Source organism: Malus domestica, chromosome 15 (genome assembly GCF_042453785.1).
Source record: "Malus domestica chromosome 15, GDT2T_hap1".
Lineage (NCBI taxonomy): Eukaryota > Viridiplantae > Streptophyta > Magnoliopsida > Rosales > Rosaceae > Malus > Malus domestica.
The window spans coordinates 24,255,744-24,270,845 of NC_091675.1; the positions used below are offsets into that span (position 1 = coordinate 24,255,744).

General features: G+C 38.6%; 3 protein-coding genes across 3 annotated transcripts; all 3 read left to right on the plus strand.

Annotated features, from left to right (window-relative positions):
• The first annotated feature begins 1,238 nt into the window (after nt 1–1,238).
• On the plus strand, nt 1,239–4,888 carry LOC103425097 (probable disease resistance protein At5g66900). Its single transcript, XM_070814726.1, has 5 exons — nt 1,239–2,309; nt 2,473–2,873; nt 3,039–3,400; nt 3,493–3,749; nt 3,885–4,888. Exons 1-5 carry the CDS (start codon nt 1,748–1,750, stop codon nt 4,721–4,723), a joined length of 2,421 nt encoding a protein of 806 aa, XP_070670827.1. The 5' UTR covers nt 1,239–1,747; the 3' UTR covers nt 4,724–4,888.
• A 1,043-nt stretch (nt 4,889–5,931) lies between these two features.
• LOC139191795 (RPW8-like protein 3) lies at nt 5,932–6,417 on the plus strand. The gene has a single exon (XM_070812815.1). The coding sequence runs from the start codon at nt 5,932–5,934 to the stop codon at nt 6,415–6,417; it is 486 nt and encodes a 161-aa protein (XP_070668916.1).
• Nucleotides 6,418–6,714: 297 nt separating this feature from the next.
• On the plus strand, nt 6,715–14,369 carry LOC103401338 (uncharacterized). The gene is made up of 7 exons (XM_029094560.2): nt 6,715–9,354; nt 10,164–10,790; nt 10,964–11,250; nt 11,861–11,996; nt 12,123–12,262; nt 13,229–13,352; nt 13,841–14,369. The coding sequence occupies exons 1-7, from the start codon at nt 8,802–8,804 to the stop codon at nt 14,197–14,199; spliced, it is 2,226 nt and encodes a 741-aa protein (XP_028950393.2). The 5' UTR covers nt 6,715–8,801; the 3' UTR covers nt 14,200–14,369.
• Nucleotides 14,370–15,102: the final 733 nt, after the last annotated feature.

The following is a 15,102-nucleotide window of genomic DNA, read 5'->3' on the forward strand; positions in this document are numbered from 1 at the left end:
AAACAGAGATAAGTGCATGGAAAGAAAATAAGAGTTCGAAAATCATTATTTTTTATGTAGAGAAAAAAGTGTATTAATTTATGTATTATGTGGGATTTCTGAGCCTTTTTATTGTTTTGTGGGTGATTTTTCCGCAATGCAAGTTTCCTGGAAATTGCAAATCATTTGGCCTTAGTTGCTGTTTGTTTCCATCTTTTTCTTTGGATTTGGATTCTCTTTTGAGCCAATGGAGAGGATCCTCCTAATCAACCATTTAGGACCGTTGGATTTTCATCTAACGGTTATAATTATTATAACTTTAAAGGGATCCTTCTGTTTGTAGTTGTTCGATAAAAATCCAACGGTCTAAAATGTTTGGTCAGGAGGATCCTCTCCATTAGCTCAGGAGGAGAGGATCCAAATCCTTTTTCTTTGATGCTTTCGCTTGTTTACGTCGGCAATATGATGTAATAAATTCGTCAATGTGGCCCTACTTGGTTGTTTCTATGGTACCGGATTTCCTCCGGATCCAAAAAATCTGAGCCTATTGATTAAATGATCCGGACCATTGAAATTTGATTCAATGATTACAATTATTAGAATTTTTAAAGGAGTTCCTTATTTGTAATCGTTGGATCAAATTTCAATGGTATGAATCATTTGATTTTTATGCACAAACTTTTTAAATCCGGAGGGGATTCGGTCCGTTTCTATGGGCTTTCCAAATTATGCACCAACCAAGTTTTGTAAATAAAATATTCTTCTCTCATTGACTATGAATATACATATACATATATATATATATACATGGAGCTTAAGGGGAGGGATCCCTATTTTTTCAAAAAAAATGGGGACACGCTCCCCACCGTTAGATTGACTTTAATGAAATTGTGTGGTTGAGATTAAAACACAGGCCATAGAATCTCAACCACAGGATTTCATTTAATTCAAATCCAACGGTAGGGAGCATGTCCCCATTTTTTTGAAAAAATGGGGATTCCTCCCCTTAAGCAATTCCTATATATATATATATATGCACCAACCAAGTTTTGCAAATAAAATATTCTTTTCTCATTGCCTATGAATTGTTTTGTCGGTGATTTTTCCGTAATACGAGTTTCCTGGAAATTGCAAATCATTTGGCTTTAGTTGTTGTTTGTTTCCTTCTTTTTCTTGGATGCTTTTAGTTGCTTACGTCAGCAATATGATGTAAACAAGTTTTGCAAATAAAATATTCTTCTCTCATTGACTATGAATATACATATATATATGTATGTATGCATTATTGCTTATCAAACTTGGAGTTTCAAAGAAAGGGTTCAGATCGATTTGGCGAGCAAGAGCGCCGCGACCCACCGCATCTCCTCTGTATTGAATTTCTTTCTTCCAAACTCCTATCTTTAGATGGGCTCTTCGATTAGTCATCAAGCTCTTCCATTTGTTCTCAATTCTTTCTGTCGCCGAGAGAGGAACTGAGTTGAGAGGAAGTCTGAGTTTCCTCTCAACTCAGTTCCTCGCCCAACGCCCGCCTAAGCCGCCCAGGCGCCCACTGCTTCTTGGCTTCCAAACTTATCTTAACACTTGAGAGGTGTCTCTCCCTATTCAGCCGAGCTCAAATCCCTCTCTCTCCTCAGTTTAGATTAGTTTAAAAGAAAGCAGCCTCTCCCTCGTTTCAAATGCATTTATAATTCTGTGATCCAAAGCAATTGCTCTCTTGTTTTAGAATTCAGATTTTCAGAGCTGGGTGGTGGTTGTTGTTGTTGTAATTATGGCAGTCCTTGCGTCAGCTGTAGCAGCTATTGTAAAAATACCATTTGAATGGCTGTTTGGTGCCGCCATAAGATTCTACAAGATGGCTAAGAAGTTTCCAACTCTCCGCAGAGATCTCACTTCAAATATAAACTACTTGGAACAACGGATCCCACTGATAAGCCGCACCAGAATCATTTGGGTTTCTGAAAATTTAACAAGAACAATGGAGGATGGCAAGAAGCTGGCCAGAAGGTGCGACGAGGGGAATCTGAACTTCTTTGAAAAGGCTAAATATGCTAAAAAAATTGTTAAATGGGACGAATCTCGTCAAAGAATCTTGAAGTTAGTGCAAACTGATGCAAATCTTGTGGCTCAAAATCAAAACCAAGACCTTGTTACAACTTGGTGCGCAGTTCCCGACCTTCCAAGCAATACACTAAAACTGGATGCGCCTTTGGCGGAGATGAAGATGAAACTCCTTAGAGATGACGCGCTGTCAATGCTTGTGCTCACTGCTCCGGGAGGATGTGGGAAAACCACTTTGGCAAATATGTTCTGTCATGATCCACAAGTCAAAGGTATCTATCTATAAAGTTTTTGTACGATGCGGCAAACTTTTTTTAGATGCGCACACTCGATACTGTAGAATGGCTCCTACCTGTCTGCTAATGATAATCACTTGTTTTCTCTCTTTTTTCTTCTAATTAGTAATGTTGCATTCCCATGTGTTTTCTTGGCTAGATAAATTCAAGGACAATATCTTCTTTGCCACGGTTTCCAATAAGCCCAGCCACCTTGTTGTCCAAGAATTGTGTCAACATGCCCGATTCAAGGTACCTGCTTTAGAAAATGAAGAAATTGCATTTATCTGGCTGCCGCAATTTTTGAGGGAAGCAGGGCAAAATCCCTTACTGTTAATCTTGGATGATGTTCCGTCTGCATCAGAATCCCTTCTTGACAAGTTTGATGAAATCAAAATTCCAGATTACAAGATTTTGGTGACATCAAGATACCATTTTCCGAAATTCGGGCCTCCATATAATTTACAAGAATTGACAGATAAAGATGCACTGACTCTTTTTCGTCGTTCAGCATTCCTGCCAAATACGATCTGTAACATACCAGATGATCTTCAGATTCAGGTGATATATTAGTTTGAGTTTCTAATGTATATGCCCTTATTTATGCATTCCTGCTTATAGAAAATGTCACTTACTACACAAATCACCCATGCACGCAAATGAACCCGTTGATTTTACTATATCTGTAAATAGTTATTCACCTTATTTGGGACAATTGGACTGCAGATACTAAACCACTGTAAGAGATTTCCGCTTGCCATTACAACCATAGGGACGTCACTTCGCAATCAGCCTGTAGAGAAATGGACAAGCAAACTCACAGAATTATCTAAAGGTTCTTCTATTTTTGATTCAGAGAAAATTTTGCTTGCGCTCCTCAAAAGTTGCTTAGATGACTTGAATAAAGAAATGGCTCCTGTCAAGGATTGTTTCATAGACCTTGCTTTATTTCCCCAAGACCAAAGAATTCCCGTTGCTTTCCTTCTTGATATGTGGGCAGAGTTATATGAGGGATCAAATGATGACGATTCAATAGTGAACCTATACCACCTCACCTTCCGCAATTTGGCCAGTCTTGTAGTCACAAGGTATTCAAACTTTACTTTTTTTACCAATTTACTACTGTGATATGCACGTTTCAGAAATTTCTTCTGTGAAACTAAATTTTGATCACAACCAGGACTAAGGATTTGGATGGATACTATGGTGAACATTTTGTTATCCAACATGATATGCTTAAATTGCTATCAATCCGTGCGAGTCATGATGAAGACCCAACAGGACATAGACTGATTGTAGACATACGTGGAGATGAGCTTCCACCATGGTGGACAGAGAAGAAAACAATGAAGGGTCGCTTAGTATCTGTCTTAACACCATGGTGGACAGAGAAGAAGCAGAAAACAAAGAAGGCTCGCTTAGTATCTGTCATAACTGGTTGGCATCTCTGAACTCTTTCTTTAGAAAATAGATACATACATATGTACGATCACGTACATACAAGCTCACAAACGTAATTTCACATTAATATCTCCCCAGAGTCACATCATATAGCACATTGTTTATTTGCAGGTGAATCTTCTTCAACAGAGTGGCACAACATGGATCTACCAAAAGGCGAGGTTCTAGTTTTGAATTTTCAAGCAAAGAACTATGCCTTACCCAAGTTCATGAAGAAAATGTGCAAGCTGAAGGTTCTAATAGTCACAAATGATGGCTTCTCACCTGCTGAGCTAAGCGACTTTGAACTGCTGTGTTCTTTGTCAAATCTAAAGAGACTAAGATTAGAGCATATTTCGATTCCTTTGATACGCGAGAACATCATTCAATCGAAGAGTCTAAAGAAGATATCTTTATTCATGTGTAACGTCAGTCAAGCATTTGGAAACTCTTCCATCCAAATTTTTGAGACATTCCCATACCTAGAGGAGTTGCACATCGACTATTGTAACGATTTGGTGGAATTGCCTGCCAAGCTATGTGATCTTATCCACCTAAAAGTTCTCAGCATCACCAACTCTCATAAGCTATCTGTCTTGCCTGAAGACATCGAAAAGCTGGCGAATTTAGAAGTGTTGAGGCTAAGGTCCTGCGCAGAGTTAAAAAAGCTTCCAGGCTCGATTGAGAGACTCAATAAGTTGTGCTTTCTTGACATATATAATTGTTCCAGCATTAAGGACTTGCCCGAATGCATTGATAAGATGAATGGTTTAAGAAAAATCAACGTGGCACTATGTTCAAGATTGAAAGAGCTGCCTGTGTCAGTGTTTGATCTTGGTCAGCAGTTAGAGAAAGTGATATGTGACGAAGACGCAAGAAATTTATGGGAATCTGTCTTATCAAATCCCGACAAAATAAGGGTGGCTAAAGAAGAATTCAACCTGAATTGGCTCCACAGACTTCAGATTTGAGAGCTATCTTTCCACGATAAGTATTGGAGCAAATGGCCTGTGTGATTTGTATTCCAGTTTATTTTTTCCTATTTCTCATTTGGTGTTTGTATGAGATATTGCATCATTCCATTGGCTTGGATTTCCCTGGTTTTCTTCTCTATATACTGATTAAGATTTGATGAATTTTTTATTTTTGATTTTCTTCCTCCCAGGACAGACGGTAAAAACCCTCTAATGCCTACCTTTTTTCATCACTTCCCTCTCATCCCCTCCATGCTTCTCACATCTCTTAACCATCTATCCACTGGCTAATGGGTGTGGTCTATCTATCGCTTTGTCGATTAGAGCCCTTGTATTTGTGGTCCCTCTACCGATATGGCAGATATGGCTTACTACTCGATCAGAGCCTTCGTATTTGTGGGTGCTCTATCGATGTAGCAGATATGGTCTACCACTCAACCCCGCATGTAAACTGGCGGCTATGTCAAGTACAAAGGTTGTCAGATTAACAATTAAAATCAAATTTAATCCACAGTAAAAATATACAACTAGGTTTGAAAAATATATGACAGAGACAGACAGACAGACTCCAACCTCCAAGGATAGTATACGGGATGATATAGAGCCTTCAATCTACATATCTGATTTTCTTTGCTAATAATCTATTGCACATTCTCTTTTTTTTACTGGTTTCTCACCAACAGCAAAAACTCTTTCCCAGTTTTTCACCAACAGCAAAAACTGTTTCCCACTAACCTCCAATTAAATTGCGTACACTATTTCCCCGCTGCTATCAGCATCAAGTTTAGTTCCGGCTGCTGGTATGTAGCCTCGGCAATTATTTGCATGATTGCGTCAAGAAGAATGACGTATTAAGCAAAATGGCGAAGCACTTGCCCGATTGGAAGCAGGGGCTGCTACTGCTAGAAGACCATCCGTGTACTGGGAGGTGCCTGAGGAAGCAGAGACCTTGCACATAGGAAGGCCTAAAGTGAACAAATTGTTGAACTCCATGGGTCGTTTTTAAGACCGCTAGATACTGCCCTGGAGGTGCAGCAGGAAGCAAGTGAAATCATGGAGGCCGTGGTTTCAATAAGCAATACAGAGACGGAACTCGAACCAGTTGAACAGAAGAGTGTGGTACAAGGTATACATAGAACTACTTGGTTTACATATAGAATTGTTAATTTAAAGATGTATGTAGATACCAATATAATCAATTGACAATGTATGGTGGTGGTGTAATTACGACAGAGACCTCGTTAATCGCAGGGCGTACTCTTGGAGCAGCATTTACAGTGTTGTTTGATGTCCTTAGGAATGTGAAGGAAAAGACCACGCTCTTTAAACCTCTGCTTGAAGACATAAAATCCACGCTCGACTCTTTAGAACCACTGATTGAAGAGATAGGAAAGTACAAGAAGGTGTTGGATCGTCCAAAAGAGGAACTGCAACATTTTGAAAATCAAATGAAGAATGGGGCGGCGCTTGTTCAGAAATGCGCCAAGCTTAGTCCTTGGAAAGGCTACAAAAAGTATAGACACTCCATGGAACTTCTGGATTTGGACAAATCTCTACAAAGACTGTTAGCTATACTTAGAGCGCCAGAAATAAGAGATATGGAGACAGTAAGGAATATATCTACGGAGGTCAGCCAAAATGAATACGAGATTGATGCTTGGCATGCAGTACCTCACGTTCCACCGTTTTAGTTGAGTTGGATTTGCCTTTGAAGGAGTTGAAGATGATGTTATTGAACAATGAAAAGGTGTTGATATTGATGCTGATTTCTCCTGGAGGATTGGGGAAAACCACTTTGGCAACAAAGTTTTGTCAATATCAAGAAATCAAAGGTATGTTGTGCGCGTGCGATCACATGTGTATCATCATTTTATCTTTTTATTCTTGTTACAGTCCTACTTCTGAATCGCAAAGTTCTGTAGTACTTTAGCCTGAAAGCTTACTTCTTATTATGGTATATATAGAAGTTCTTTCTGCTGCAGGGCGTCAAGGAATGTTTTACAACTGGACTAATCTTAAGAATATCATTGTCGTTCTTATGAGAGTTACTGATAACTATGTCCAAACCTCATAAGAGTTACTGATAGGGCTGGTTTGGTATTGCTGTGCTTTGAAAAAAAGCTGCTGTGAGAATAAGCGGCTGTGAAATAAAGCAGCAGAGTGTTTGGTAAACTTTTTTGTAAAAGTGCTTTTGGAAAAAAAGCAGTCTGATAGTGGGTCTTTTCATTAAAGGAGCACTGTAACTCTGTGTGCTTTGAAAAAAATCCAGTTTTCCAAAGCTGCAAATAGCAGCTTTAGCTTTTTCCTTTGATTTCAGCTTATTCTCACAGCAGCTTCCAAAATAAGCCTTTTTTTTTCAGTTTACCAAACATCTAAAACCCTTACAGCTTTTTTTCATGGGTGCTTTTTTTTTTTAAGCACCTCACTCCCAAACCAGGTCTTAGTCTCCTTGTGGAAAAATTCTGTGAACAACCTTCCCAGTACAAAGACTCTGAAGAATGTTCAAGGAATGATTCATTTGTAAGACCTCAACATCACCATCTTGTATGTTTTATGTTTGCGTAATCGTATATCTGCGTGCTTAAATGCCCGCTTGGTGATAGCTTACTTGTATTTGGATATGTCTTTTCAAGAACAATATCTACTTTGTCCTTGTTTCGAAAAAACACCCAACTTGGAACGTATTGTACAAGAACTACATCAATGCAAGGGTTCCCAGGTACCTACTATCCAAAACCAAGAAACCGTAATTAAGTGGTGGGAAAGGAAAAGGCAGCAAGGATGAAAGGCGCGGGAGTGCTCTGGTAGTCGGTGAAGAAAAGATGGGGATGAGAGGATAGCAGGGAGAAAAGATAAGTTTATAAAGATAAATTTAATTTTATATAGATAGCCTTAATTTTCAATAATTATAGCATAAAAATAATTTATTTTCAATAAGGACAATTTAGTAATCAAGCTAGTTTTAATTACGATTCCAGTAAACTAGTAAACAATATATATAACTAATATCGTTTGTATTCAGATTCCAGTTTAGTTTCGTAAACAACTTTAACAGGAATTTAATTATGTTTCCTTCTCAATCCAATTCATCCTCAATCCAATTCCTCTCAATATGATTACGGATTAGTAAACGAGCCCTTAGTGTAAAAACGTGTACCCTCAATTTGGATGGAACAATTTCGCTTAAACCTAATGGGATGCAAGGATAAAAGTTCAAACCTAAACCCCAATTCCATAAACTTTTTCTTTCCTGGAGTTAGGTTTCTTGACCAGTCAACTAGCCGGAAAAAGTTCGACCGACCTTCTGCCAACTTACCTAGTAAACGTCCACCTCAAATAGCTGGAAAGTTCTAGCGACCTGTTGAGAGTGTACGAGAAATGAAAGGGCAAGAAGCGGGTCTATATGGCTAGAGCTGTGCTAGTTTGAATTTTTTTTTCCGTGTTGTGTGTCACCATCCTATCTTTCGTCAACATAAAAAAACATTATCAGCAGGTCTAAATGATAAGACAGGAAGGTTTACAATGATTTAGAGAGAGGATTTTCGGACTCAAAACACAGGATTCGGCTTTTCTGCCTCTCACTTGTCATACGTTCCTATCTCTTCCTATTTTATATGTTTACAGATAAACGTAATAGTAATGTAAAATATTAACGTGTTTTAACTGTGATTATATAAATAAGAAGAAATAAGAATGGACGAGAAGTAGGAAGGGAGAGAAGCCAGTTCCTAGCCATATAGCTCCGCTATGAAAATGGTCCCTCAAAAAAATCTGAAAGAGAACCAAACTAAAAGACGCGAAAGAAATACAACAAAATACCAAAAGAGAGGCCAGTTTACCTTGGCTCTTCAGCTCCAGCTTCGTCCGTTGACCTCTGGTGGCAGGCTCCAGGGACCAAGAGATGAAGGGAGGAGGATTGGGGTCTCGTCTCTTCCACCGTTCATGGTGCCTCCTCCTCCATTAGCAAGCGGAGCCACCCAATTCGCCACCGTATTGAATAAGGTTGGCCAAATTTTAGGTTGCAATCAAACACAGACATTTCTAATTTTGCTGTATTGGGAGTGCTTTGGTAACTATGGCACTAGAGTTTATTGGCGGAACACTGTTTACGCTGCTCTACGACGGCGTTAAGCAAGCGATGAGCAAGAGCAGCACCTTTAAATCCCTTCTGGGAGACCTCAAATCTACACTAGACTCCCTAGTACCGAGAGACATCCAACAAATTGAAGAACATAATGTGGAATTGGGTCTCCCCAACGACGAAATCGAAAGTCTTAAATTGAAGATGGAGGAAGGCGTAAAGCTGGTTGTAAAGTTATCGAATTTTCGAATGTGGAACTATTGCTGTCTGTATGATTATACTGACCAAATTGTTGAGTTGGATAGGGCTCTCAAAAGATTGCTGCAAAAATTGAAGATGCAGGAAACAAGGGATGTGAAAGAGGTTTTATTGTTGTCGAGGGAAAACCGAGATAAATTGGATGAAGTGAACAGAAGACTGTTGGATATACAGAAATTACTGCAGCAGAGAGCTGGGGAAGGAGGGAGTGGCTTGCAGAATTTGGTTTCCGGAAATAGTACAGAAACCGCTCCGCCGGAGCAAACTCAAGGGAATAGTGGGGAACAAGGTGAGTTGATTGGAACTAAATTTATAGACATGCTTGGTGTAGATTTTCTTTTGCCGTTTTTGGAATATAGCTTTTGTTGTAGCAATAAGCATTACTTAATATTTAGCTAATTTTAGATCAGACATATGGTAATTAAACCCGATCATCTGATATTGGTTTTGCTGTCATTGAATATTGACTCCCATGGCTAGCAAGAGCTTAAAACCCTTCTTTGATAGTAGCGTGTAATATTTTCGACTCCCTTATGAAACTTGTTGGTGTACCCGACGATAGAATAAACTTGCAAATAGAGAGTAACTAGAAACACACAAAATATATACTGGTTTGGCAGAACTTTTGCCTACGTCTAGTTGTGATTTCTCTAGGTAGATGTGTATTCTTAAAATGAGAGATTAGGTTTGACCACTTGGATTTATTTCTGGTGTCAAGTGTTGAAAACATAACACAAAAAGAGATTTCATATTTCTTGCTTTGAATAGAGATGTAAACTCGATGTTTACAATTGTACGGTTCTTTCTTCTCAGTTCTGTTCTTTATCAGTTATTAATGGAAAAGATAATAGAGCAGTTAACTCTATAATTGAATGACTCGCTATTTCCATTCTTTCTCAAATGATCAGATTTATAAGTAGATGTAAAAAGTTAATATTTACTTGATTATGTTCTTGGGTTGTAAATGATTTTTTTTATTTAATTCCAAATTTGTGAGGTGTCTCACTTTTTTTCTTTTTTTTTTCTTTTCACATATCCTGAACTTTTGATTGAAACAATTACGAGTTTTCTTATTTTGATGGTGTTGTAATTATGCAGTGACATCTTTTGATGGAGGAGCTTCTCTAGAAGCAGTGTTTTTGGCTTTGTTTGACGCTGTTATAGGAGCAAAGGACAAGACTGTGATGTTTAAACCACTATTTGAAAATCTTATATCCACCCTAGAATCTTTAAAACCATTGATTGAAGAGGTAACAAAACATAAGAAGATATTAGATCGCACAGAGGAGCGACTCGAAGATTTTAGAATACAAATGGAGAATGGTGTAGAGCTCATAGACAAGTGCGCCAAGGATCACTTGTGGGTCAGCTGCAAACAGTATAAATACACTGACAGGCTTCTCAGATTGGACGAATCGCTTCAAATACTGTTAAATATACTGAAAGTGCAAGTAGCAAGAGATGTGAAGCAGACCTCTGCTTCAGTGCAACATATAGAGGCCGTGATCAAGCAAATTGAAGAAAGTGCTGTGCTTCAGGATCAAATTCAAACTAGAGCTCGGAATGCATTACCTGAACCTTTATCACATACAGTTGGATTAGATATGCTGAATGTGCGGGGAACAAGGGATGTGAAGGAGGCATTGCTTTCTGTCAGGAATAAAATAGTGGTTGCGGAGAAAATCGAAGGAAGTGGTGTGGTACAGAACCTAAGTGAAATTGAAGGTACTGCAGTACATGAACCTCCATTCTTACAGTTGGATTTGATATAGGAGTCAAACCAACATAGCCATAGTATTCTGGTAGTTTGATGTTATAGATTCTTTTTAGAACTTATTTTGTCATATAACTGAATTTTGAGCTTTATTTACAATTTATATGGGATTTGTCATGTCTAGGACTGCGTTCAAGTAGCAAACTGTCGACTATCTCGGTGCCTTCAACTCTTCGGACAGAGGGTGAGATCGTGCAGTCCTCCAATGTGAAGAAATTCGGATTTAATGAACTGAAAACAGCCACCAGGAACTTCCATTCTGATTGTATTTTGGGTGAAGGACATTCAGGTTCTGTCTTTAAGGGGTGGGTTGATGAGAATTCACTAACAGCTGCCAAGCCTGGTACTGGCATGGTTGTTGCTGTGCAAAGGCTTAACCAAGAAGATCTGCTGGGTCACAAAGAATGGTTGGTGAGTATCACTTCTATCATTCGATGGCCTAAATGCACTTTCCTAATACCTTGTTGATTCGTTTTTGCTCAAAGTCCCCTGTGGATGAATTGTTGAGTTTAGTTAGAAAGACTAATATATTTAAACAGTCTTGATGAATCTTTTGTTAGAATATGAGCACAAGTGTAGGAGTATTTTGGCCAGATATTTGAGCTCAAATTGGTTTGAGTCTTATTAGAAGATGTTTGGTTGTCCTAGTTTATAAAGGATTGAGACCGGGAATAGGTCATAAATTACTCACTTATTTTAAAATTGGGAGACAATGTTGGTTTCCTACAAGGATTCTAATTGGAGAATCGTACGGATTGTATGTCTATATAATAGAGGTCATTGCTCTCAGAGTAAAACTGGCTCATAATTGGACTTAGACCTATTGTGAGTCGAGCATGTTGTTTTTGCAAGAGAGAAGAAGGCTTACTATTGAAGTCCGCTATGACTTCACCTTCTTTGATCTTTAAAGGTCAGATTATTCTTACATTTTGCTCCTTAATAGTTGTTACAAATAGATAGTCTTACTCGTAACATTTTTAGAGAATCATTTATTAATTTTGTGGAGCCTCTTGAACACTAGGCGGAAATCAACTACCTTGGGCAGCTGCATCATGAAAATCTTGTGAGGTTGATTGGTTACTGCTTAGAGGATGACCACCGACTTTTGGTGTATGAATTTATGCCTCGCGGAAGCTTGGATAGACATGTATTTAACAGTGAGTTATGAACTTCCTTCACTCTTTAGCCATTTGATCGTTAAAATCAGCATTATCGTTGCTAAGGAGATCAACTGTTTCACTACAAAGTATAATTTGGATACTTAAATGTTGTTGGTGGAACAGAGTCTTCTTTCTTTCAACCACTTCCGTGGAACCTTCGTATGAGGATTGCCCTTGGTGCTGCTAAGGGTCTAGCATTTCTTAGCAGTGATCTGCAAGTGATTTATCGTGACTTCAAAACTTCTGATATCCTGCTGGATTCGGTAAGTGAAACTTTTAACACAGTTGTCTCTGAAATTAGACCTTTCAATCAAAATGATCCATGAAATAGAAAATTCAATTTAGTCCTTGAAAATGGGTTTTGCAAATCAATGTGGTCGTTCCGTTGTCTTTCCGTCAAAGTTTCTATTAGTATGCTGATATGGCACAGGGTGGGTCTTACCCAACCAATCATATGGCACCATGTAGATCAATCATAAAAACCAATTTTTTAAAAGATTTAAAACTTAAACTAAAAAAAACAAAAAAAGAAACAACGTCTTCTTCATTGAGACACACGCAGCCTCCCAATTCATCTCCGCCGTCCGTTGCCAAGATTGATGCTGCGATGACGAACACGGCAGTGAGAAAACCGTAATAGCCGATCAGCCCGGACAAGAGAAGGGAGGACATGAAGATTGTGAACTACCACGACAGCGACGAGTCTCTCTCGATGAAGCTGAGCCCAATCTCCTAGCCGATGAATTTGGGATCCCAAGCTTGTTACCTGTTGTTTGGTTGCTGGGAAAATCTAATTGATTGGAATTGCTTGAAAACGATCTTCAATTCTCCACCTGAGTGAGAGATGAAGACAACATTGATGTTGTTCTTTTCATTTTTATTTTTTAACACTTTTAGTTCAACAAAAAAAAAAAAAAAAAAAAAAAACCTGTTTTAATAAATAGTTTTTTTACATGGCGCCATATGATTAGATAGGATGACCTACTCAGTGCCGCATCACTACACTAACAGAAAAATTGACAGAAAGACAACGGAAGGACTAAATTGATTTGGGAGATCTCTTTTTAGGGACCAAACTGATTGATTTTTTTATATCAGTGACAATCTTGATTGAAATGTCCAATTTTCGGGAAGCAATCGTGATAAAAACCCTTTAACTATTGTTTTTTTCTTCTAGAATAGTTGGTGTAGATTTGCTCACACATCAAATTTTTATTGAAAAACCACAGATGAACAATGCTAAACTTTCAAATTTTGGTCTGGCCTGGGGTTGGCCAGCCGGTGATAAAACCCATGTCTCATCAAGGGTCTTGGGGACATATGGGTATGCAGCTCCTGAGTATATAGCCACAGGTACTTTAGTTTACAGTATTGGGTTCACTTACAAAAGCAAACTACCCCGAAAAGGGGGAAAACATGTGTACGTTTTGAATGGCCATGTTCTGTTTCTTGCAATATTCTGTGTTTGCGCCTTCAACTTCATGTATTATTAATCAGTTCAGTTCAATTTGATCACTCAAAACAACATCCCAAATATTTGCATCTGAAAACTAGAGCCACGTTTCTATCCTCTTTAGAATAAAATGGTGATTGTTTCATGGATAGGACATTCTCCATCCTTTATTTGCATTACAGATGAGTGTTGTAGGTTAAAATTGTGTAGGAACAAATTGTTTAGATTATACTTCTAAGAGGCTTCGTCTCCACCACTCTTCACCTTCACCAGTGTTGCAGCTACCACAATGCATTATTTTTATCTTATATTTGATCTACAATGCATGATCACTCCCTTCTGATCCTTTTTTTGTCTTTTTTTTTCTTCTGTATTTTTGTTTTTTTAGGTCAATTAACTGCCAAAAGTAATGTGTATAGTTTTGGAGTTGTTCTGCTCGAAATGGTGTCTGGCAGACCAGTTGTGGACAAGAATCGGCCATCCGGAGAACACAATTTAGTTGAATGGGCCAAGCCTTACCTTGCCAGCAAACGCAAAGTTTTCAAAATTTTTGATGCTCGAATTGAAGGTCAGTACTCTTTGAGTGACGCTCTCAAAGTAGTTAATCTAGCAATTCACTGCTTAGCAGCAGACCCCAAGTCTAGGCCAAACATGAACGACGTGGTAATAACATTGGAGCAGCTTCAGAAAAGTGAACCTTCCCAAGTGCCGGCTGATCGTTCGAAGGGTCCAACCGGTCTGACATGAAGTGGGAGTAATTTTTGCCTCCATTCTATCAAATCTTCAAATTACTCCTATACACAACCGTTATTTTGAAAGTTTGGAAAACAGTAGATAGTTTTGTAAAACCAATTTCTTGAGTTTTCCACCTTTACTCTATTTATGAATTTATGAGTAAGAATTATTGCACTCTGTAACTTTTTATGTGTTTACACACCAAAAAAAAAAAAAAGAATAATTGGAAGATACGAGTCATACGACTTTTTGACAATAGGGGCAGTTGGACTTTGAATCTTCAGCGGTTGACCTTTGACTCAGGGAGGAGGGGGTCAGGCCTCTCCCACTATTACGGCGCCTCCTTCTCCATGAGCAACCGGAGCCACTCAATTCGCCAAATACTACTATTTCTAGTTTTCGCTTCTCAGATTGGATGAATCGCTTCAAAAAGTGCAAGTAGCAAGAGATGTGAGGCAGACTTTGCTTCAGTGCAACATATTCAGGCGGTGATCAAGCAAAATTGAAGAAGGTGGTGTCCTTCAAGATCAAATTCAAACTAGAGGTCGGAATGCATTACAATTTACCTGAACTTTATCACCTACAGCTGGATTAGATATGCTGAATGTGCAGGGAACAAGCGATGTGAACGAGGCATTGCTTCTCGTCAGGAATAAAAAACCGGTTGCTGAGAAAATTGAAAGGAGTGACGTGGTACGGAAGCAAAGTGGAATGGAAGGAACTGCAGTACATGAACCTTCATTCTTACTAGGGGTGGTTCGGTATGGGATACCGAACCAAAATACTTGTCCCGATTCCCAAACCAAAATTTTCGGGAATCCCAATTTCAATACCGATTCCAATTTTCGGGAATCCCAAAATATTTTCGGGATTTCAGGACAAATCGGGAATCCCGAAATAGTTTTGGACTTTTGG